At 36.4% G+C, this 22,512-nt stretch overlaps 1 protein-coding gene across 1 annotated transcript in view; it reads left to right on the plus strand.

Annotated features, from left to right (window-relative positions):
• MEI4 (meiotic double-stranded break formation protein 4) overlaps positions 1 to 22,512 on the plus strand; it is a 77,131-nt gene that overhangs the window by 18,159 nt on the left and 36,460 nt on the right. Inside the window, exon 3 of the mRNA XM_072857876.1 lies at positions 12,560 to 12,694. Within this exon, the coding sequence (XP_072713977.1) occupies positions 12,560 to 12,694 (135 nt within the window). The remainder of the gene's footprint in view (positions 1 to 12,559; positions 12,695 to 22,512) is intronic.

Consider the following 22,512-nt stretch of genomic DNA (forward strand, 5'->3'; position numbering starts at 1 on the left):
TATATAGAGCTGTGCAAAACTTCAGAACAATTGTTAAGCAATTCAGAGTCTCATTTGTTACTTCGGAGAGAGAAGAAAAATACTTTTACATCTGGCTTCTTTCAATGCAGTTCAGCTGTATTCAAAGCTGTCATGGCCAGATGCAGTCACAGGGTGCTGCATTACATAGGATTTATGTGATGTGATCCGTAGTGGTGTCACACTAGCTTATCAGCATTGTTGACAGAAGTTCAGTTCACTGGTTGTACTTCTTTTAAGTGCAGCTGATACTGTAGTTTGGAGCATGGCTAATACATCAATTATGTGCTGGAAGATCCTGGCCTTGACCCTGGGTTCTCTACAGAGATCTGTGTCCGTTTCTTGGACCTCTTATTTTAACGAGTTAATCAAAACACTAAAATAGAAGACAATGGTGTACATTGCCTTCAGGATTGTAAAGTTGAGCTGTGTATGGCTCTCAGAGAAGAGATTGCTTTCTGGTGCCTTGTTGCTGTTCAACAAATACCTCATCCATCTGCCCAAGCTCACTCGTAATCTCTTTCAAACATGACCCAGAAGGAAAAGAGCTGTGTTTCAGTGAACTGTGGTTGTTTGCTTCTTCTCATGCTATGTTTAAAACATCAATACTGGCTTCAAAGATGCTGTCAAGAGTCATGAATGGCCTGTTCCATTCAAACAAAACAAAACAAGTTATGTGCTATTTCCTTCCCTTTTTTTCTTTTTTTTTTTTTTTTTTTTAACCCCTTGTCCCCTTTGCAAATTGGCTACCCTACCTTTAGGGTAGTTGTTTTGAAGTTTTTTTGTGTTAAGAGTATCTGAATGGATACTGAGACACGACCATAGTCTCTAGGAACTTTTCTTATCCTGTTTGGGACATTACTGCCCGTTTTCATTTTTCGCTCTCTTCTTATGTTCTATTTAAAAGTCTTTATGAAGAATTTTGCAAATGCTCAAATATTACTGTTGATATATTTAGCAGAAAAGCAAATGCAGTAATTCTAAGTAGTAGTTTAATGCCTTTACCGGATGTTTGTGTGAGAAAGGATTCACAATTCTTCATGAAAACAACAAGTTGAAATGTAGTACAATGAAAAGCAGAAAGAAATAAATGTTTGAATCTCATTGGCTATCATATAATGAAACATATGTAAGTGTGCTTGTGCAGTTGAAAATGTATACATTAATCAGAACCATGCTTTTGAATCTTTTCTTACCTAGGATACAATTTGTATGATTCCTTAATGACTGAAATTGCCGGGAAGAGAGTAATTATAAACTTACTCTGATAGTTTTAATACATGTAACGTATGTAGTTGATACATGCTCCAACTAGTTATGGGTGACAATAAATTCCCTTGGCCCTGTATAGTTTGCAGTATCTTTTGTCAGCAACTGCCAGGACAGTACTTGACTCATCAGTATACAACAGTCTTACCTGTTCAGGGACAAATAAGATTTAAAAGATTTATTTATTCATGTCACCAGTGGCTCCCAAGTATAAAACTAGTGGGTTTCAGTTTTCCTAAATTAACTGAGTCCTCAGAGGAATATGATGGCTCTTGAGACATGGTGCATTTTCATCAGCCAAAGAATTTTGCTTGTATAGTGGAAGAGCAGTTCATTCGTATGAATATTAAAATGTGTTGCCAGGATTTTATGGTCTAGTAAGAATCAATGTTTGAATCTCAGTTGTTGAATTAAATTTTCTCAGCAATCTGTTGTCCTATGTAGAGAGCTATTTCAAATGGTAATCAAAATCCATTGTCTTGTAAATCACTACAGTCTAAAGCAATCACCAAACTGACTGACTCTCATTTACTTCGGTAAAGTGGATCATAGGAGTAGCTAGACAGGAATGAATGAAAGAAAATTTTGTCTGCCTCTTAGACTTTGTCCACCTTCCCTCCTCAGCCAGCCTCAGCTGATACACATCATGCACTAAAGCTATAATTATTGAAGAGTTACAGGATGAAGTTAGCAGGATTTTTTTTGCCATTAGAGCAAAAAAGTTTTATTCATCGTTTCCAACCTGCCTGTAATGCTGTTTTTTCAGGACTGTCTCTTTTCCTAGTAACAAATACTGTCATTGCCTGTTTTTATCCAAGTAATTAGCTAGTATTCAGGGTACTACAGATTAGTTCCACTAGGAGGAGAAAAAAAGGGATGGAATAAGCCTTTGCTGTTCTCTTGATTTACAAATTAAATATATGGGGGGCCCTTAATGCAAGAATACTGGAAGTTCTTGTTTTTGTTTGATATGATAGGAAATATATATCAAAAGGTGTTTGTTTGTTTCCTCTGCCCCCAGCCTCTCTCCAGTGAATGCTTTCTGTCAGAGTTCCCTTAACTTTCTGTAGCATCACATTAGCAGTGTCATTTTGCTTCTTTGGCATCTCTGTGCTATTTGCAGCTGAGACCGTGTGGAACAGCAACATCAAAGCCCATCCCTCAGTCCTTCAGTTATTATGCCTGTGTAGAAGCATTTGAATTCTATCTGGGCCTTGTTTTCTGTTATTCTGGCCATGTTATTGAACAAAAGGACTTAAAATTGTTCTATTTTTTTTGTTCTCAGGGGTACTATAGTAGGACGTTATTCAAAGAGATTATATGACCACCTTAGCTCCATCACATGATTACTTACCCCAGCTCTTTAGTTTCGTTCTGGTCACTTCCAGATAGAGGTCTAGGGCTGTTCTTGCTATAAGGATTGTCTTTCGTGTCACGGAAAAATTCAGTTTGTTGCTTTTAACAGAGATGGTGCTTGCTTGTTTGTTTGTTTTGGGGGAAAATTACATCTTACATTCTCTAGTTTTTAAAGGTGGCTGTCTGTTGCAAGGGGTTTTTGATAGTAGTCCTCAACCATTGATTAAAATGTGTCTACATACTTTAATAACGAGAATCTTAGGGTTGCTCTGTTCTTTTGCCTTTTCTCATAGCTAAAATTTGTCATGCTTCTCTAGGAAATATTTTTGTGTGTGCAAATAGGGTGTGTGTTTGTGTTACGGTGATAGGGTAGAAATGAAAAGTAAGCTCTGTAGAGCCTGTTATCTACAGCCAGTTGCAAAGACAGTTGAGTATTCCTTGCCTAACTTTTTAGTGCTCAACTCCTGCAGTGAAATCCACAACCCTAAACTAGGTACCTCTGTTCTTCCTAGGTATGCATGCCACATACTTGGCATCTTTAAGTGGTATTCAAAGTAGCTTGCACATTGTGGGCAGAGGGAAGAAGAGTGAAGGACTGGGAAATAAACATCTGAAAACCATTTTCATTTGCGGGGACTGGCTGTAAATCTTAGACACTTAAATGAGACATTGATTTACATCCCTGAATTTCTTTAAGGATGACCAGCTCACTCTTTAGTTTAAAAACTTGAAAGCTAAAGAATACCTGTTTTATGTAATTTATCCAGTGGCTTTTTCTAAGCAGTCCTCAGATTAAAAATTTGAATCCATAACTCTTCTGGTCTGAGTGAGCTCACACTTGTTGCTTAGTGTCTCCTGCATCCATTAGCATGGCTTGGCAACTCAGCATCAGCAGGCAGGCAGTTCTTCACTCCTCTAGGCTTCTGACCAGGACTAGTTAAGAAGGAGGAATCGAGAATAATAGAAATTTTAATCTCTCAGGCAGGGAAGACTTTGTATCAAGAGTTCCTTCTTCATAATCAATAGAATATTTACAGTAGGTATTAAAAAAAATGGTCAGCAGTAACATCAGAGTTGTCTGAGTGGCAGCTGTTGTGAATGCTGTTTGTTTAACTGGGATTGATACTGTCTTCCTGTTGACAATATTTACCGGATCCAGCCTCTTGGATGAAATAGATATTTAGATGCCTAATTCACGAATCCCAAGAAGATGCAGACGTTCTTGATCTCTGCCAAGATAGCAATGCTTAAGGTAAATTTATTGGTGGAAACTCTGGTACCAGCAGGATCCCAAGCGTCTTCAGTAGTTAGCTGGATTTCTTTATACATCAGTTTCTTGTACTTAGTCTTCAGATGAACTGATGACTTGTGTGTTTGTATGCTCTCAAAGAACGTGTTGCCTTTTCTGTAAAGGTGATTGGGGTGAGGTGATATAAGCAAGGTACTTGGTTTTAGTGTATGGAAATGAATATGACCATTTTGAGGTAGACACTAAATTAAATGTGACAGTGATTTGAAGCCCTGAATTCCTCTAAGGATATCCTGGTCGTGCTTTAGTTTTAGGTTAGGGTTTTTGGTTTGGTTGGTTTGCTTGTTGTTGTTGTTGATTTTAAAAAAACACAAACTCACAACAGGGTCCGTTATATGTATTTTATCCCATCGATTATGTGTCATTGTTTTATGTATATTATCCAACTAAAGAGGATGTAAGGTGTTCAAAATGGGAAAGACAAGATAAGTCTTCATCGTATGAAACTGAAAGGAAAAAAAATTTTAAGTTTAGAATCAAAGACCTAGAGCTGGTGTTATTGTGACTAGAATTTCTAATATAGCACACTCCGTATTTGAAACTGAAAGTTAAGAGGAAGTTACTCAGGTAGCAGTTTATCTCAATAACATACAAAGCTTTAGAACAAAGTTAAAATAAAAGAATAATTAAAGATTTAGAGATAATGATATCAAATACAACATGAGTTTACCAGAGGTAACTTGTGGCAGAACAACGTAAGAACATTCTTTGTAAAATAAACCATGTTTACAGATGGGAGATATGGTAGCTTTTATCTGTCTTGCATTCAATAAAGCATTTGTTATGGAACTCATACTAGAAAAATATTAATGAAACTTAAAAAGATGTTCTTTAATGCTTTAATCTTTTGTAACTGCATAAGAAAGCAACTAGAGAAGTAGCAGCAAGTTGTGCTATGTACTGAGTGTTTGTACTTGACAGGAGGAGGAGGGGAAAGGTTTGTGTATGTCAGTCAATCAGAGGACATACTACTTAAGAGTAGTCCAGTGTCTGCAGGCGCTGGGTCTGGTCTGAGTCTGTCCTCATTACTTCAGCAGTAACAGCCATCCCCTGTGCAGGGAAGGAGAAGGTAAACACCTAGGAAATAGTCTGGGAAATTTGCTTCTGCTTGGTGGTGTGAAGAAGCAGTAAAGGCGAGGAGTAGGAGGGTGGCTGCAAGTGTGTCTCTCCTTCACAGCAGTTGCTGTGGTCTCTCACCTCTCCCTCTCCTTGCTGATGTGGCAGCAGCAGCGGGGTTGGCTTAGTTTGGCCTGCGGACAGGAGCAAGCAGATGCACTAATTGCTGCCTGTTTCGCTAGGGTACTGGTATTGGTTTGAATAAAAGCATATTTGGAGCCAGAGGGACCATGCTGATCAGCAAATCAGAGAGTGACTTTTAGGCAGCCGTGAAGAAACAAACCTAAGAAAGATATTTTCAATCCGTGAGCAGAAAAAATTGCACTTTCACACTCACAGTCTGACATACAAGCTTCATAGTCTGCAAAGATGACTGGGAGGAGTTCATGTAGTACGCTTCCTTGGATACCTTCCGTCCCCTCTCTAGAAATTCAACAAGGCTGTGCTTAAGCCAGTAGGTTGCACATTTCTTTCAGTGAGTACCATGATATCTACTGCTGGCATTTCTGGCTTTTCCAGCATCATTCACCGAAGTGTTCTGCTTTTCAGAATACTTAGTAGGCTGACTGCAGGTTGTTTCTCCATCCTCTGCACTGCATGCAGGTGCTGTATTACAATCATTCCTTCCTGTTTTGGGATTTTAGCAAAGCTTTTGATACTCTCACAGTATCCTTCTGGATAAACTGTCCAGCACACAGCTAGACAAGTCCATAATACATTGGGTGAGCAATTGGCTGACGGGTCGAGCTCAAAGAATTATAGTAAATGGGGTTACATCAGGCTGGCGGCCAGTCACCAGTGGGGTTCCCCAGGGCTCGATTTTAGGGCCAGTTCTCTTCAGTGGTTTTATAAATGATCTGGACGCAGGAATTGAATATACATTAAGTAAGCTTGCGACAATACTAAACTAGGAGGAGCTGTGAACTCCCTTGAGGGTAGAGAGGCCTTACAGAGAGATCTGGATAGACTAAAGAGCTGGGCAATCACCAACTGTACGAAAATTAACAAGAGCAAGTGCCAGATTCTCCACCTGGGATGGGGCAATCCTTGTTATACGTACAAACTGGGGGATGAGAGGCTGGAGAGCAGCCCCGTGGAAAGAGTTCTGGGGGTTTGGGTTGATGGCAAGTTGAATATGTGTCAACAGTGTGCCCTGGCAGCCAAAAGGGCCAACTGTGTCTTGGGATGCATCAAGCACAGCATAGCTAGCCAGTCAAGGGAGGTGATTGTCCCACTCTACACTGCACTGGTGCGGCCCCACCTTGAGTACTGTGTGCCGTCTTGGGCGCCTCAGTATAAGAAGGACATCAAACTGTTAGAGTGTGTCCAGAGGAGGGCAACCAAGATGGTGAAAGGCCTCGAGGGCAAGACTTACAAGGAGCGGCTGAGGTCACTTGGTTTGTTCAGCTTGGAGAAGAGAAGGCTGAGGGGTCACCTCATGGCAATCTACAACTTCTTCAAGGGGGGCAGCAGAAGGGGAGGAGCTGATCTCCTCCCTCTGGTGACCAGTGATAGGACATGAGGAAATTGAATGAAGCTGTGTCAGGGGAAGTTCAGATTGGACATTAGGAAAAGGTTCTTCACTGAGAGGGTGGTCGGTTGCTGGAACAGGCTTCCCAGGGAAGTGGTCATGGCACCAAGCCTGTCAAGAGTTCAAGAAGCATCTGGACGACACTCTTAGTGATACGGTTTAGTTTTAGGTAGTCCTGTGAGGAATAGGGAGTTGGACTCGATTATCCTTATGGGTCCCTTCCAACTTGAGATATTCTATGATTCTATGATTTCCCAGATATGGAAATATCTTGGTTTAATTTTCATTATTTTTTTGCCTTTTCTGAATCTTTTCTTAAAAAAAAAACCTAAAAATTTGTGCATCCCTTTTGTGCTTTAGTTTGATTTTTGTAAACATTTTTGGTGCATGCAGTAAAACATGTTGCAAATAGACCTACCTCTCTTGTATGTCACACTGTCTCTCAGAATGTTTTTCAGCCAAAGCTCTGCAAAACAGTACCGAAATACTGTAATATAAAAAGCAGCTTGCAGCAGTGAAGCTAACTGATGGTCATAGCAGAGAACATCAGGTTTAGAAGAGTGGAGAGAAGCATGAACAAGATTATGAAAGGGTAAGGGCAGAGCAAGGGCTTGAGATGAGGCTTACAGAGCAAAGAATTGGAATAATATGTATCAAATCCCAAGACTTGAAGATAGAAACTGCGCAGCATAAACAGGAGGAGATATAAATGACAACCATCAAATTAACAAAGGAAGCAACATGACAGTAAGATAAGAGAAAGGATACGAATACTCGCTGTATAAAAGTGAAACTTTTCAATTGACATTAATGGGTTAGGAGTGGAAGTCAGGTTGGACTAAATTGGCAAAGGGTGATGTGAGTTCAAAGGCAAAAATACTGTTTTGTTTTTAACATGTCACAGTTTGAGGATACCTGTATAGTTATTTGCCTTACTCCTGTATTGCCAAATATTCCAGTCGCTTTCCAAAGAGAGCTGTTACTTGGCATGAAAGTTGTAAGGTAATGAAACAGAAACTAAGGTGCAGTTTTCGTAGTTGCAGGGTGTGGTGAATCATGCAACTCATGAAGGAATTAAACTCACAAGTTTTGGATAACTGTTACTAAATAGATGTCTAACATTCTGATAAATGAATTCTAAACAAATAATTCATAACTAAAGATTTTTATCCTGGTTTCCTGTGGAAACAAGGCTCATATGAGTGTGCTGTTTATTTTGCTCATCAATCTTTTCCACTAGTAACTTTTGAAACTGATAGCCAGTTTGAAATCACTTGAAAAGAGAAGTGGAAGGTCAAAAATACCTTCCACTTAAAACTAGTGGCTGGGTGGAGGAGAGAGCAAATTAGTATGCTTGAGGCAAGCATCACATTGACATTATATGTTCATTTTGGCAACAGACAGGTAGACAGTCCGCACATCCTTCCCCGCTACTGGCACAGCATTGCTCGCTCTTGCTCTGCATCCTGAGGAACATGGAAAGAGAACAGAAACTGGGGTGTGGGAGGAGATGATGCACCTCCCAAACAGTGAACCAGGCTCCATTATTTTCTTGTTTGTGATCATATGTTTTTTACAATCTAATTTTCTGACTGCTTTTAACTGAGAATCCCTGAAGAGCGTAGGTTTCATTTCATCTATACCATTAAACAAGCCCCAGGGATTAAAAGATTTCTATTCCTTTTTTAACATTTGATAGATTTGAGAGCTGAAGATATGCTTTTATTTTTAATGAAGCTACATGCTATTTGAACTATTATCAGTTTGAATGTTTCTAGAGTTTAATTAACAATACATGAGCATTGCTGTGAAACACAAAGTCTTCTGTTTGCTATTTACAGATTTATTGCTTATATGATATAAATTTGTTCTGTATGCATTTAATGCAGACAGTCTGTGAGTGTTATTTTAACCTTAATTCTTTGTTGTCTTCTTATTTTCTTAAAAAGAAATCCACCAAAATACAATATTAAATCCATACTCTTTAATAAATCAGTTAGCAGGTGGGATTTTTCAGTGGGATCGATATCCATATCTCAAGTACCCTAAGCACCGTCATTACAAAACCTTTATTTACTTCCCTTAGTAGAGGCTCAGGCTTTAAATTTGAAGAACCCCTGTCATCTAGTATCAGATCCCCTGTCATCATCCCCTTCCAACTAGAAAATGGTAACTCTTTCCAGACCAGAAAGGATATGGAAATTTTGTGAAAGATCCTTTTTTAGTTAAATCTCAGCTGCTAGCATTAATAACTAAAAAAAAAAATAATCTTCATTTGTTTCACTATCTGTCTAAAAATCTTGTAAGCAAATAGAAGAGAGCTTAAAAAAGAACTATTATAATCATGTTTGTGTGTAAATGTATACATTTAGTGTGTTCTTTGGGAGAGGTAGCATTGAAAAACTACTTTGTTGCACCTATCGCACACTGAACTCCTATTTAATTTCTATCTCTGAATTGCTGAATCAGTGAGTTTTGCCTGTGTGAAAAGTATGGAATATTGACCAGTGCCTGAAGAAATTTCATTAGTTTGTAAAGATGTCAAGCATGTTATATACAAATATTTTTTTCATCTTAATGTAAGATTTGTTCACACTTCTCATATAGTAGAACTCAATGTAGAGTAGAAGTATTCATGAAAATGATTAGGCAAAATTTATTTAATCTGTACAGAGACATTTTAAATTGTTGTCTAAAATCCGCTCAAGGTAGAGTGAATTAAGCTTTATTTAATGTAATCTGTTCAAAGGGCATCTGCAGAATCATCATGTACTAATTTCCACTGTCTTGCAAAAAAAAAAAAAAGTTAGTGCTCTTTGAAGGCCAAAAGAGGTGATTCATGAATGGAGAAGTCCAGTTACAAAGGGCAGAGCAGTGTCTATTTTGCCTTTTTTTTTTTTTTTAAATTTTTAAATTTTATTTGCTCCTAGTGATAGCTGCAGGTATTGTTTATAGAACACTTGAGACTTCCAGAACATAATGGGTAAATCATACTAGTCAAAAAAATTAGGAAATCGTGTACTAGAAACCCATCAAAGTGGATTTCCATAGACTTAAGTGTCTTACTGTATAATTTTAAATTTGAGTTATAACTAATGCTTATTTTACTTCTGCTTCAGTTAAGAATGCCATATATTATTTGGGTGATTTTTTTTTTTTTTTTAACCCTTCTATACTCAAGGCATTACATTGCAACTGCTGGTCAGAAAGGGCTGTGGAAGGCTGCTTGATATTTTGCAAGCTGCCCAGAGTAGTGGATCCCAGGAACAACCAATTCATTTTTCTTTTCCTCAGGGAAGAGGCACAAAAGGCTGAGGAAGAGGTGGGGCAGCAGAGGCACTCTCCTGTGTGAAACGTGCATAAGATTTTGTATTCCGTTTTGTTTCATGTTGAAGTGAAACAGATTTCTCAAACATGTTATTTGGGACAGAAGAGAAGTGTGAGGTGAAGGGGAAGAAGGAGGGGTCATAACCCTAGAATACCAGCAGGCTGCTGACTACAGTGTTTGCATGAATATTGATTCACTCAGGTTAAAGTATCTGCATTAAGCAGAGTTCAGTATTCTGACTTCAGACAGCATAAATTTGAACAGGAATCTCTCACATCCATGCGAGTGCTGTAACTCAGCAAACAGGAACTCAAGGGCCTCCTTACTCCCTCATGTTTTGAAAAGAAGCACTACTCTGGGTTGTCTAGTTTGCTTTCTTGCCAAAGGCAATTTAGCAAGTATACTCAATGTTACACTCTGAAAATACAGAATTATAAAATATGTATCCATCCTTAATTTATAAAAAGAAGTAAAAATTATTGGGGGCTTGCTTGAATGAAAAACGTTCTATTTTTTAGAATTGTTTATACCTCTGAGTAATGATTTGAAGCAGTCTGACCCTTTTGGAACATGTGTGCTCTCAAGGCAGAACTATCCAGGTGTTGCAAACATAGTTTCTGTCATACAGTTTTAGTAGATACTATGGAAGATCTTTCAAAACTGTAAATGTCTAGATTATTTTTAGGAAGAGGATTCATTGTTTTGTTTGGAAGAGTGTACGTTTCCAGTATATGGAAGTCCAATTGTAATTCATATATCCCATGTAGGTGCATGTGTTACATTATCCTTTCATATAATTTTAATTGTTCAGAAACCTATTTTTATCTCATCTTTGTAGAATCTTTGATGTATACATTTATAAATTATTTTAATCTCACAGATTTTCAAAGCTGTATGTGTACAATTTATGAATTCTCTTTAATATGAGGAATTTACTTTGTATCTCTGCCTGACTGCAGATTTGATTCTGACCATAACACTTGTCTGTCTTTTGTAGTTTTCTTTTTATATTTGTTTTGGAATTACGTGCTAAAGTGAGAAGATTAACAGCAAAGTTTTATTAATGTTTGATTGTTACGACTGTGAATAGGAGATTGTCTCATATTGGGCAGATGATAGCCAAGCTGATCAAACTCCTCAGCTGTAAGAGGTTGGTAAATAGATGTTACATCAACTGGCAGGGCAGTTTGACCATCTGATCAGACAGGCAAGCAGTAACTGTAAATGGGAAGCTACCTAATTAATGGTTTTTACAGCAAAAGTTTTCAGTCCACCTCTCTATCTGCTTACCTAGCCCAAAATTGTGTCAGTAACGATTTTACGGGAGACAGTGTTGAAAACCACGGTAAAGTCAAGGTAAATGATACTCACTGCTTTCCCCTCGTGCACTCAGCTAGTCATCTCATTATAGAAGACGATCAGGTCGGTTAAGTATGGTTTCCTCTTAATAAATCCATGCTGACTACTACCGGATCGCCTTCCTGCCTTCGTGTGTTTGGAAATGGTTTCCAGGAGCATTCATCCTATGCAAACTTGTAAATGGTGGGCAAGTATTTTTATTCTCGTGCGTGTGTGTGTGTATACACATGTGAGCTGGCTAGAGGAATAAACTAGATTGTTAATAGGATGCGGTGGTCTGCTTTTGAGTGGTTAAGGCGTAGCAGTTATTCTTAGACATACATACAAATTTGGGTCAGAGTATTCTTTTGTCAGTCAAAAATACTCATCTACAAAGAGATACTGAATATTAATGTTGTAGGGGTATACATTTATATAAAAATATAAATTATAGTAATTGCATTTAATGTATATTACTTTTTTCTTTGAAAGAACTCTGATACATTTATATATAAGAAATGATAATTTCTTCTAGTAGTGTTTGATGAAATAAAGTCATGTTTACTTTGTAGAGCAGTATGTTTCATTACATAATGGTTATACATTTCCATTTCAGGGAACAAAGAAAACAGCTTTTATTTTTTTAATAGAAAAGACTGATGCAAAAAAAAATTTGCTAATATAATTCTCATGTAAGTTCATATCACTCCTCCTGTGGTTCAAGAGAAATGCCTTGCTTACAGCTTGTTAAACAACAATATGAAAGTGAATTGTTTGAATTTGAAAATACAGTGTATTTTCTATCAGTTCGCACTTAATCAAGTTTCTTCCTGATAACTCTATTGACAGAAAACTCCAGTATAGCTCTTAGCTTGCTCGTGCATTTGAATTTCAAAGAATTCATTTGCTCATTTGTCTGCCTGTGACAAACAGAATTACTGTATGTGCAGGGTAGTCACCCACTTGCTATGACAGCAGATGGGCACCGTGACAGCTAATGCTGAAAAGCTGCCTCCTGGGGAATTCACACTCTTGGAGGAGTTTGCTCATGTGACAGTTTCCTGTAGTGCTGATCTTTTGAGAAAACAAAGTTTCTAGATAATGGATGTGTATTTCTCATATATCTCATATAGATGTAATTAATAGAGTTTTAAACTCTCTAAAATTTTGAATTTTACTTATTTTCTTTAAAATTTTAATATGTAAATCCCATTTCTATTTAAGGTAATTGTTTGGGGTAAAAAAGGATGGAGACATATTTTGAAAAATTAAATTTACTATTATTTCTCTTTAGTTTCAGGCACTGCATGCTGTATCACACACGCTGGTTTTGCTAGGAAGGAACAACATACTACTAAGAAATTCTTTAATATCTCTTCTACTATCAGAAGTACGGCAGTTTGCTGAGCAGCTATTGCAAGCTCATCAGGTACTATCATCTTTTCTTTTGGAGAAGGGCCAAAGAGTGGTATTGGGGAGTATCTTGTCTGTATCTGTTTGTTTCATAGAATGTAGCGAATAGACCATTCTATAGAATATGCAGGTTTAAGAACTCAGAAAATGCTAGCACCTAACCTTAACAGCAGATTAAAAAAAAATATATATAAAGTAAATTTCCATATGGATAAAAGTAAAATTATCAGACTGTGTAATAAATAGACTGTATAGGTTTTAAGATTATGCTATATAATTTGGAAAATACTTGAAATAATTAGTTAAAACAATTATTGCAATGTATAAATTGTGGGCTATGCAGGCAATACAACTTAGGTATCCAGCTGGACCCACAAAGAATTATATCTATGTCTAGCTCATGTAAAATGGGAAAGAAAGTGGCATTATTTTATTTCAGAATTAGATTTCATATTTCACGTTTAATATTAATTTACATGATGCAAAAGTTATCCAACACTTAAAATTGTATTTAGTTTGTTGCAATGAGTAGGAGATGAAGAGCAGAATAGAATAGAGATAATATTTTTGGTAAAATTTATTTTAAGGTTAAGTTTTTCCCATTAAACTATAGAATTTAAAAAAAAAAAGAGTAAGTGGATGTTTCTTTAACATATGGAGAAGAGATGTATGAAATAAATAGGGGTTTCATAGATTTTTCATGTATTTGTGTGTGGTGGTATGTATTTTATGCAAACTGTTCAGTCTCACTTGGAATTATGACTTGATTGTACACTATCGTAGAAAGGTCAATAAAAAGAAAGCACACAGCTTTTTATTTGGTGGAAAATAAAGTTATTGATATTTATAGAAAATATTAATCTTAGGTATATCTAGTGGTGGTCCAGTTTAACAAATGTTTTAAGTGTTGTTCAAGCAGTCTTAACTTCATGCTTTTTCTCTCTAGGATATGATATGTGAGTAAGGTCTGACTGCTGGAGAGGGAACATGTAATTTCCAACCCAAATTTATAGTATGTTTGAATTATATTCTGGAAAGACTTGAGAAAGGCCAGTTTTGAAAGAATTAGACAATGAGCCATATTTTAAGTCACTAGTAGCATACCAGAGTTATTGATGGCAGCCAAAAGGGAACAAACTTTAAACAAATATAAGGATAGGGAAGTGTGTGGTTAAAAAAAGTTTTGTTTTCTAAGTTTAAACAAGTTGCTCATTTTTAACATTATTAAATCTCACCTGTATAACAGAATTGGTCATGCCTCCTTTCAGCAGAGTTTTTGCCAGTGGCAACACAGAACTCTCCAGTGCTCCACACTGATGAAAAGCTTATGTTGAGCATTGCACTTTGAGTTAGTTACTACGGTACTACTTAACTATGCCATACTGTAATTATTTTAAGTATTGCTTTCATATTGGGTACATAACATTTATTTCTAAAAATTCCTAAAAGAACTTTGACTCCTCTTTGGCTTCACTTTATGTTTGAAAGAGTCATATATTTGATTTTAAGATCGTAATAAAAGAGATTACAAAACTGTATAACTTGCAGTTGAGAAAACAGAAGTAAATTAGTATCCTGTGATTTTAACCATAAAAGATTCTCTTTACACAAATTATTTTGATTTTTCTAATGGAAAATTATTTTATTACTGGTAGTGTAATTTGCATATTTCTGGGAAGATAGTAGAAGATTTGATTCATATATAAATATAGAGAAGTCGGCAATTTAATCCCTGAACAGTTCTCATACCACATTTGGTATAATAAATTGCTTAAATGCCAGTCTCACTAGGGTGGCTTGATACCCCTAGTTGATATGTACAGCAGTTTTCCTTTTTTTTACTTCTGGGAAAGCTATCACTCTTCTTGATTTCCCACCCCACCCACCCACCCCACCTCACCACCCATCAAGAAGCAGAAACGTTCAATTGTACTTCCTGGAACAAATGAAGAAAGTTGTACCTAGCACCGAAGGAAAGGTGCCTGTGGAGTGGGAGACAATTTCCAGGGGGACAGGGAATGTACTCTTTTGTACTCCTTTATTGAAAAGAAAAAATAAATATGTTTTTGATCTTGTAAATTTATTCTGTTTCTTCATACTTAGTATATGTGGACTGAAATTCGGGACAGTAAAATGCATTTGTTACTCGATCTTTTCAGCTTCGGGACCAAATCCTTTTTCAGGTTAAGTTGGCTACCTGCAGCCCTCCATCTGTCTCATTTTAATTACCTTGCATTTGTGTGTGCTGCAAATCTTAGCAATTATCGGTCCACAGTACCGATTTTCAGACTTTCTGCTACCAAGAGCCTTGAAATGCCTCCCACCTTTACAAGTGAGGAAATGTATTTTTATTATTGTGCAACAGGAAATGTATTTTTATTATTGACTTTCTGACAAAATACTTAATAAGGTTCCCTTTCACCCTTTTTTTTTTTTAAACAGCCCTTTCTGTTCATGAGAGAAATAATTTAATTCTCTCATATTCAAGAATTTAGAGCCATGTTTACTTAAGGAGAGTTTCCTGCTGTGCTTCTGCTTCCTTCCACTAAGTTGTCAGTCTGCCTTTTGCTACTGAAATGTGGTAGTCCCTCTTTTTTTCTTTTTAACTGATACAGTAATTTATTTATTTATATTTTCCTCATCCAGCATTATAAACGTTTCTTGGAAGATTAATGCATCTTGATCAACCAACAACAAACCATGGTCTGGAATAAGACTTTCATATAATCTTACCAAAGCTTATGGGACTTTCTTTTGAGTCCTTTTAAAACACTTTGCATTTAAGTAACCATCAGAAGAGTAAGTGAGCTTCAGGCCCTTAGGTACAGACTCCAGTGACTAATTTTACAATGACAAAGTAGTCTTGAAACGTTCACCCCCCAACACAGTGTTGGACTTTTTCTGAGAGTAGCAAAAGGTTCAAGGTGGCTGAATTTGTAGCGGCAGGAGCTGTGTGTCTATCTGTAGCTGACACTTTGTAGGACTATAAGATTTTGAAAAGCTGCAGTTCATGTAGGGAAAGTAACTGAAGTTCTGGTTTGCTTAGCTTGCAGTGAAGTCAAAGTTTTTAAAGTTTATGCATACTTGCATTTAGTCCAAATAGTTGTATTGTGTTCATTTACAAACCCTTATATATTATGTATCTAATAATTATTTCTGGAAATACTGCTTAACAAAAACCTTTGTACTTATCGCAGTAGGAGGCTAAATTCTAGTATTTCTGACGCCCTGATTTACAGACCTGCTTCTGAATGTTTCTGACTTTGTGTAGCATTACTTTTGGTAGGCACAATTCTAAAAAGAATTAAAATATTTTTTTCTTGTTTTATAATCAAAACTAACAATACAATATCAGTTTAAAATATACCAAATGACAGCTTTAAACAAAAATTTATTCGTAAATACTTAAATTAGAATTTGCAGAAGGATAATACTTTATATAATCAAACTTCATTAGCTGACAAATATCCTAATCCTGTTTTGTTACTTAAGCAAAACTGCTGTTAATTGCAAAGAAGTTTCACGTCTTCCACTTAAGACAATAAAATTAAGGACTCTGAATTTTAGTTATGGTTAGAGGTGTGCAAATACCTGTTTTCTTTTTGTTTTGTTTTGTTGTTGGCAGATAGGAGAAATAAAGAAAACAACTGAGGCATGTATTCAGGTTAGCTTGCAATTAACTTTTCAACATTTGGTGAAAAACAGAGATTGAAAAAATAGTTTACTCATCCAAGCAAACTTCTATTTTTATTTTTGTATAATTATAATTTTTTTTTTTAAAGTTGAAGTTGTTTTCCAACATTGACTTGCTTTGAAAACAAAATTCCTTTTAATTTTTCTAAATTAATCATCTAGGTATCTCAACATTTTTCTTTTAACTTCCTCATTAACACTTGAGCTAACCTTCAAATAGTTTGTAAAATGTTTGCATTCCAGAATATGCAACTTTACATTCAATCATTTCTTCAATAGGAACTCTGCTCAGCTCAGGTTATGTAGGTTTGTGGATACGTCCTTTGATAAATACTGAAAATTTTTTACTTTAAAATTCTGACTGATTTTAGTGAGTTTGTATCTGTGTCCTCTTGGAACAAGCTTATCTGTCTATGACCCACAGTTTTAAAGAGTTATCTATTCCCCTAGGATTACAAATTAAAAAAATAGATTGACTGTAGGAGAGTGTATCTAATGAACTACACCAGAAAAGTACAGAGATTACTCTGCATATTTTTATATTGTTCTCTAATTGGCTAAATCCATTAATCTTACAATATGACAAATTAATGTGAAATATATGAATAATGGAATTCTGTTTAATATTTTGGACCAATATTCCCACGTTAATACAGAAAATAAAAGTAAGTAAGGAGCATGTCAAACGGTATAGTTATCCTGATTTTTCACCCAGTTAAGATGAATTTTAGGGTAGTAAACTCTCAAGCAAGTTAGTAGTTTGCTTTAATTCATTTAAGTAATTCATCATGTGCTTAAAGTGAAGCGCTGCACTGACACCAGGACACTGACTTCTAGGCAAAAGCATATTAGTATAAACTCAGCTGGATCCCTTAATTTTTACTGATGTTGGATACATACTTTTCATTTTTATCTGTAACAGGAACCTTTTATGCTTCATAAATATGGTTTATAAGAATACAGTAACTGAACCTTATCTTCCTATGGAATGGAAATATTCTGATCCCCAATTGGATTCCTACTGCAGAGCAGATACAATTTTAAGATACTAAGATTTCAGAATGATACTGTGGAAGATGGACTATTTTTCAAATATTGAGCTCCTCACCATGATAGCAGATCTTCCTTTATGATAATTGTTTCAAAGACAGAGGACGAGAAATGGAAAGCACATATTGGTTCAGTGCCCGTTTCTAACCCCTCAGGTGTTAATTCCAAGAACTCTGAAAAAGAAAATTAAAAACCAGAAAATAGATTTGAAAATAGAAAAACGAAGACATACTGTGAAGTTTTGGAAAGCTCTGTTATTCAGTAATTGCTGATACATAGCTTGGCTAGCATTACATTTTTATATCACATTACTTTCTGTACACTATTTTTCCATTTTTAAAACTTTAAAATATTTCTATCACAAAAACTGTAACTGAATAGTGGGGTTTTTTTTAAAACAAAACACCAAGTTATGTGTAATTCTTAATGTTATATGTAAGCATTAAGTCCAAATCTGAATGTGGGTGCTAACTTTTCTCCTGAAATGAATGGTGCAGTTAGACTTTGACACAGGATACAAGGTGGGATTCAACCTATTTAGTTTAGATGTATGTAGTAGACGCTGTCGTCTACTTCTCATAGAAGTCAACCAAGCAGCTAAGGTTAACTAAAAAATTTGCCAACGTGAAGATAGATAGTTGTGCAAGGCTTTGTTGAATGTTACATAAATTCTTGAGAATTGGGCTCATTATGACAGAATAGCTTTGACTCAAATGAGCCAAAAGAGTTAGACATATGGCAGGATTTGTCTCACTTAACTTCACATTTCTATGATGTTTCCATCTGATTTGCTTACTTTAGTTTTCCTTTATAGCCAAGGGAAGGAAAGAGGCATTTCTTATTCAACCTATTTTGGATGTACATAATTATGATAATTGGCCCTAGAGTTGTCTGCTTCTCTCTTCTAGCTATGAGGAAGGAAATTTAAGTTGATCAGTAGATATTTATGTAGAATGTAGATATTTATGTTGTAGGCATCTAAAGTTAAGGGAGGAAAACACCATCATATCTCTCTGAAGGTATCTTTTGGATGATCTGGGCCAGAGCTGTTATGCCAGGAAAGGCCTTATCCTATAGTTGTAAGAGGTAGTACATGCAAAGCGTACTTCTGTCTGACCACTGATAAACTTATGGAAGTAACCTTATTAGATGTTTGTAACAAGTTATATTTCAGTTAGGATAATTAGTAAGTTAACTTAGTTCCCAGATATTCAAATTCTTTAAGCGTACACATCATTGGAAGAGACTGATGATGAACTGGGGTGCAGGATACATGTATTGGGGCTTCTTGTAACCTACATGCAGCAATGGTGTGTCTGGTGCATATGCCTCTAAATAGGAAACTCTGTTAAACTAACAGTCTATGCGGGCAATGTATTTAGGAAGAAAAAGAACAAGGAGGAGCATGGATGCAGCATGATTTTGAGCATTTTCTGAGATTTTTGTTGCCATTCAGCACTGCATAGCAAACAGTCATGTCACTGAAATGTCAAACTACATGGCAACAGCTCTATGTGGAAGCAAATGAAGGGCTGAAATAGTCCTGTGTCTGGAGAGCTGTTTTTTTCTGACAGGCCTGCAAATTAGGGACATTGCAAATGTCAAGATGGACTAGCTCAGTTGGTAATCAATCCATCGGGGAAAATGGAGTTTGCCTGGAGCTGTGTTCAGCTAGATAACAGAAGGGTTTAAAGTGCTAAGAACGGAACTATTAATGTCAGGGCTTGTCTTCATAAGACTTTCTCCATGCAGCCATTCTGTATCCAGTGGATGCTCTGGGCACGTATGGTACCCACCACATGCTTTATTCCAAATGTGAGTGTGTCTGATGTGATGTAGAGAATTCCTCAGATAAGCTCCTCTTTCCAAGAAGTCTACTTCGTTTATGCAATATGTCTAATCTCTTCAGCCCTAAGTTTATATATGTTGTATTAGAGCTTTTATATGTGTTAGGAAAAAAGCTATACTATTTTTCCCAAACATGGTAGAAAATGGCTAGAATCATTCATTAGAAAAAAAATAGCTGACAATATTATGCAACTAGAAAAGCTAAATGCATTTTGCAGTCCGCTGTTGTTCAAGGTACCAAAATGGCTACCCAGCATATTTGGCTTTTTGTAGTTTCTACTGCTGACTTCTACTAATGTATCAGATTACTAATACTTCACCCAGGTAAAAGAAAAGAGATTGATGCCATGTAGACCTCATGAAAATAATTAAACTTGCATCTGGACATCTGTTCATCCTTTTTAATATGTCATTTCTTTCCTTATTATGCTGGTAAGCACAGATTGTAACATATTTCAAATTGTGAATGGTTAAAGATACTGCAAAATAGTGCTCTGGGTAAATGTAGGATGATTTTTTATTCCATGTGACCTCTGATGCTACTGGTAACGAAGTAATGGCTGGATAGAATAATCAGTGGATCTGCATATTGTCTCATAGATACATACCTAGTTTGGAGATATGGATTTGTGAAAACAGAAGTCTCTCCCCTGAAAGATGAGTGAAAGAATCAGTCAAGACTTGGTATATGTTGGAAGAGTGCCATACACCTTTGAAGTGTATACCTGCTTTTGCTGCATATGTCATCCCCTATTACAGATTAGATTTTTAAGGTGCATACATGTCGGACAGTACTGGAAAATGGTTCATGCGGTTTCTCTCTTCCCTCTCACACTATCATCAAATGATAGCACTAAGGAGAAAGGAGGTTAGAAGTATTCTTACAGAGCTAAAAGGTAACAGGGCTTTGACTGCACTTAGGTGCTTGGCAAAATTGAGGATGACGTGTAATCAGAAAACCTCAGGTGTGTTTGGGAATAGAAGTAGCAAATATCTATTACATGAAGAGAACTCTGTACTACTGTCAACTAGAGAATTATTACTTTTAATATTGGTGAATCATCTCATTCATGGAAACATAATAGTGGAAAAGGAAAAATGCTTAATTACAGAGATCAGACTATATCATACCTCAACAAGTAAATAAGTAATATTCCTGGAAATCTTCTTGTTTCAAATCATTCACAAAATCCAGGCTTTAAAAAAAATAAAAAATAACATGGTTATAAATTAAAATGACCTATTTGAATTCTTGATACAGTAAAAAAAAAAAAGTGCAGTGAAAGCTTATCCAGGTTGATGCTGCTTTTACTTCCTTATTCTCGGTGTTAATTCTGTCCTTTTCCTATTGCTTTCTTTACAGCTCAGTTAATCCTTTTGCATGTTTGAAAGGAGAATGTGAATAAGGAAGAAGCATCTGATTTTTGTGGCATATGCGGTATACCCGCTAGTCTAGAAGACTATTTGATTATTACTTAATCTGTGTCTCCAAATAAGTAGTTTTAATGCTCCTGTTAACCTCCTTTCTTCATGGAGCATTCTTGCTTACCGACAGTGATTTGCAAAACAGAATGATGTTACAAAAAATTAAGCACTGCTTCCTTAATGGTTTTGGATATTGGAGTTGTCTGTGTGAATTAGCTATATAGCATATGTGCTCTTAAAAGTTCAATTTACAGGCAAGGTAACATTTTGTTACAGATTTATCTTCTGATTTTCTTTTTGCTTTTGGAGAATTGTTTAAAGTCTTCATTATGATGTACTTTTAACACAGCTTCACTAAATGCTTTTCAGGACACAGTATAAATGCATAGTTCCTGTGTCAATGGTTTTGCAGTTTATTTGCTGCTTAGTATTTCATATCTTCATAAAATGTAAAAGGGAGGAGTTGTAGCCCTAGAATTTCTAACTAGAAACTACTGATAGAATGGATTTCTGTTTGGAAGAGTAATTACAGTTGATAATTAAAACTGTCTTTAAATTAGAGCCTAGTTAAATATAGTAAAATGTAAATGAAAACTGTGGAATGATAGTGGATACTAGTGAAATCATCACTTCATCTTTCTTTCAAAACATTATTTTCATTTTGCAGGACACATGAATATCTTTGGATTTCTTAGCTTTGCACTCACTTACCTCTTTCTAAACACATGGGACAGTCCTGTACATAATGACTTAGAACATCAGCTTGCCCCATTGGGACCTCATTTATGGGTTTGGGTTTTTTTGCTAAAAATACCTTTGAGGCTGTGTTTATCTACCTATAGAGCTTATGCATAACCATCACTGCTTTAAATCACAATACCAGGAAGATTAACTGATGTTTATTCAGTACTTTCTAAAATGTTAAACTGCTTTTAAAAACTCATTATGTAGCTCACTGTGAGACATTATAACCACTAAGCACGTGCACAGTGACATATCCTCTGCAGTATGCTGTGGTATGCCATCAAGCAAAGAAAAACTGCTGCTGTTCTTTGCACGTTCTTTTCTGATAAGCAACAGTTTTGTTTTACGTTCTGTTTGTGCTTCAGTTGAACTCTGGATTTTCAAGAGACCATATGGCTTAGCTTAGGTTGTTAGTTGGGAAGCATGGCTGTAGTGTGTTTAGAGTTAGGCTTAGGGTTAGAACGGGATTTAGATTTAGGATGGCAAAATAAGATCCTCACCGCAGAGGGAAATGCTTGAAAGGCTGTGCTTAGGAGTGTTTGTCATGACCAGCCAGACTACACTTGTTCTGCTAGCTCGCTGTTAATCAGGTTAGAGTTGGTGTTAGAACAAACTCCCTGGTTAAGTCCTCAGTTGAAACTATTGTAGGCTACAGTTGTGCTGGTGATGTGGATTTGAGTGCATATGCTTATGGGCGGCATTGAATGCCACCCATCCAGAAGGAGCTGCTGTCCCAAGTTTGGTTCCGAAACAAGCAGAGTTTGTCTTCCTAGGATTTAACTAGCGTACAAGTCATTAATAGAGTAAGTATGTCTGGGATGAAAGGGATTGGCTACCTGAAATTTGTTTTGTAGCTAAGGTTGGAACTATGGTTTGTATGGCTGAGATGTGCGGGAGGTTAAATCTGGTTCCGTAGCTTATTTTACACTTAATCTAGATTTTGGGTGACAGCACTGTACCCGGCTGGTTAAGGCTTGATCTGGCAGGGCAGCAAACTACTATTAATGCTGTGCCCAGAGGGGAAGGTAGGTTTCAGGACTGGTGTCAGCAGCAACTCCTATTCATTTTTAGATT

The sequence above is a fragment of the Ciconia boyciana genome, chromosome 3 (assembly GCF_034638445.1).
Source record: "Ciconia boyciana chromosome 3, ASM3463844v1, whole genome shotgun sequence".
NCBI classification, from domain to species: domain Eukaryota; kingdom Metazoa; phylum Chordata; class Aves; order Ciconiiformes; family Ciconiidae; genus Ciconia; species Ciconia boyciana.